Genomic DNA, 2,384 nt, shown 5'->3' on the forward strand with positions numbered 1-2,384 from the left:
TGTAGGGCAGGACTGACTCCTGCAGAGCCCACAGCACAGCCCCTGCTCCCTGTGACACCATCAGCCAGCACCAGCCACAGCTCATGAAAGGGACAGCTCATGAAAGGGACCTGCCGAAGTCTTCCTAAACTGGCCAAGGTGATTTGGGGATTTTTATGAGTATTGAAGGTATTTTGCACAGAGAAATCTTACATAACTTATTTATTCCTTTTCTTCTTTGGACAGTCCCCATGCACAGAGACAGCAAATGTCCAACGGCAGCTCCATCACCCAGTTCCTCCTCCTGGTATTCACAGACACACGGGACCTGCAGCTCTTGCACTTCTGGCTCTTCCTGGGCACCTACCTGGCTGCCCTCCTGGGCAACAGCCTCATCATCGCTGCCATAGCCTGTGACCAGCACCTCCACACCCCCATGTACTTCTTCCTCTTCAAGCTTTCCCTCCTTGACCTGGGCTCCATCTCCACCACTCTCCCCAAATCCATGGCAAATTACCTGTGGGACACCAGGACCATCTCCTATGCAGGATGTGCTATACAGCTTTTTTTCGTTCTGTTCTTGGTCATAGCAGAGTATTCTCTTCTCACCATCATGTCCTATGACCGCTATGTTGCCATCTGCAAACCCCTGCACTACGGGACCCTCCTGGGCAGCAGAGCTTGTGTCCACATGGCAGCAGCTGCCTGGGGAAGTGGGTTCCTCTATGCTCTGCTGCACACAGCCAATACATTTTCACTGCCACTTTGCAAGGGCAATGCTGTGGACCAGATCTTCTGTGAAATCCCCCCAATCCTCAAGCTCTCCTGCTCTCATTCTTACCAGAGGGAAACTGAGCTTCTTACTTTTAGTGCATTTCTATTTTTGGGATGTTTTGTTTTTATTGTTCTGTCTTATGTACAGATCTTCAGGGCTGTGCTGAAGATTCCCTCTGAGCAGGGACGACACAAAACCTTTTCCATGTGCCTCCCTCACCTGGTTGTGGTCTCCCTGTTTGTCAGCACTGCCACATTTGCCTACCTGAAGCCCCCCTCCATTTCCCTCCCAGCCCTTGATCTGGTGATGGCTGTTGCATACACAGTGGTACCACCAACACTGAACCCCCTCATATACAGCATGAGGAACCAGGAGCTCAAGGATGCTCTAAGGAAGCTGATGACTGGGTTTTTTTCAGCGACCACAGGGTGCCTGCTTCCCCCTACAAAGGGCTCCCTATGTGTATAAATAAATGAACCTGCAACAACTTTGGGTTTTGTCTGAGATTCACCCTCAGCATAGAAAGAATAAATGGGAAATGAAAAGACTTTTCTGGATGCACCAACTTTAGGAAAGCTGCTCTGTGCCTGGGGCAGTAAGAGTTCTTGAGGACCTCGAGGGCCAGGACTTTGTGCTGGCCTGGGGAGATGGGACGGAATGGAGCAGGTGCACACCTCTCATGATCTCCTGGAGAGGAGAGCAAAGGACACAGGGTACTTCCTTTTCCTTGTGCCATGCATGTTCACCCGCCTCTGGGGCTGGCCCCTCTCTGACCTGCAGGAGCTGCTGTGCCCTTCAGAGGGGCAGAGGTTGTGGTGTGGATGTCCAGAGCACCAGGAATGGTCACTGCTGTGGGGCCAGCCCAGACTGGGCTTTGCTTGGACAAGGGCATTAGGGGTGGAGAGAGGGCCAGGGAGGTCGGAGAGCCTCAATGGAGCTGGGCTGGGCTGGAAAGTACCTGGAACAGAAAAACATCAGTGTATATCTCATGCTGCATGACTATGCAGAGTGAAGACTCACACCAGGGCTTTGTGGTGCAGAGCCAGGTCTTGTGGAAGGGATCAAAGACATATAGGTGCAGGAGAGGAGGCTGGTCTGTGGCCTTGGTGGCATGAACAGACCAGGAAGGTGGCCCAGGGCCTTTGTCACCACCCAGCCATTGACCATCTCTCATGGGCCATTTCCAACACTGGCTGCTCAGCCCAGATTTACACGTGAGGTTCCCTGTGAGGCCATCTCCATCCTCCTGCTGCGCTCAGGGCCCGTCTCAGGGAATGGCCAGCCCTGACCAGCCTCTCTCCTGGCCCAGACCCTGGCAGACTCTGGAGCAGGGCTGTCTGTGAACCCCAGAGCTGACACGGCCTCTCCAGGAGCTTGGAGAGGCTGTCTAACAGGAGGGCCATGGGGTGACAAAGCACCAAGGACTGCTGTGGGCATCATGTCTGGAGACCATTCCCCACCCCGAATGCCTCCTGTCCTGTCCTGTGCATGCACCGTGGGGCTGTGGGACCATCTGTGGGGCAGCAGGGCTGGGCTGTCACAGCACAAGGTGCAGACAGGGACCACAAAGCAGCTGCCAGGGGTGAGAGCAAGGACAGGTAGAGACAAGGAGTTTATGTACATTGCCTTT

General features: G+C 53.9%; 1 protein-coding gene across 1 annotated transcript; it reads left to right on the forward strand.

Moving 5' to 3' along the window:
• Positions 1–247: 247 nt before the first annotated feature.
• Positions 248–1,222, forward strand: LOC135997026 (olfactory receptor 14J1-like). Its single transcript, XM_065649394.1, has one exon. The coding sequence runs from the start codon at positions 248–250 to the stop codon at positions 1,220–1,222; it is 975 nt and encodes a 324-aa protein (XP_065505466.1).
• Positions 1,223–2,384: the final 1,162 nt, after the last annotated feature.

The sequence above is a fragment of the Caloenas nicobarica genome, chromosome 21 (assembly GCF_036013445.1).
Source record: "Caloenas nicobarica isolate bCalNic1 chromosome 21, bCalNic1.hap1, whole genome shotgun sequence".
Classification (NCBI taxonomy): domain Eukaryota; kingdom Metazoa; phylum Chordata; class Aves; order Columbiformes; family Columbidae; genus Caloenas; species Caloenas nicobarica.

Coding starts and splice junctions, on each gene's coding strand:
- LOC135997026 (XM_065649394.1), top strand. CDS start 248: ATGTCCAACGGCAGCTCCATCACCCAGTTCCTCCTCCTGGTATTCACA.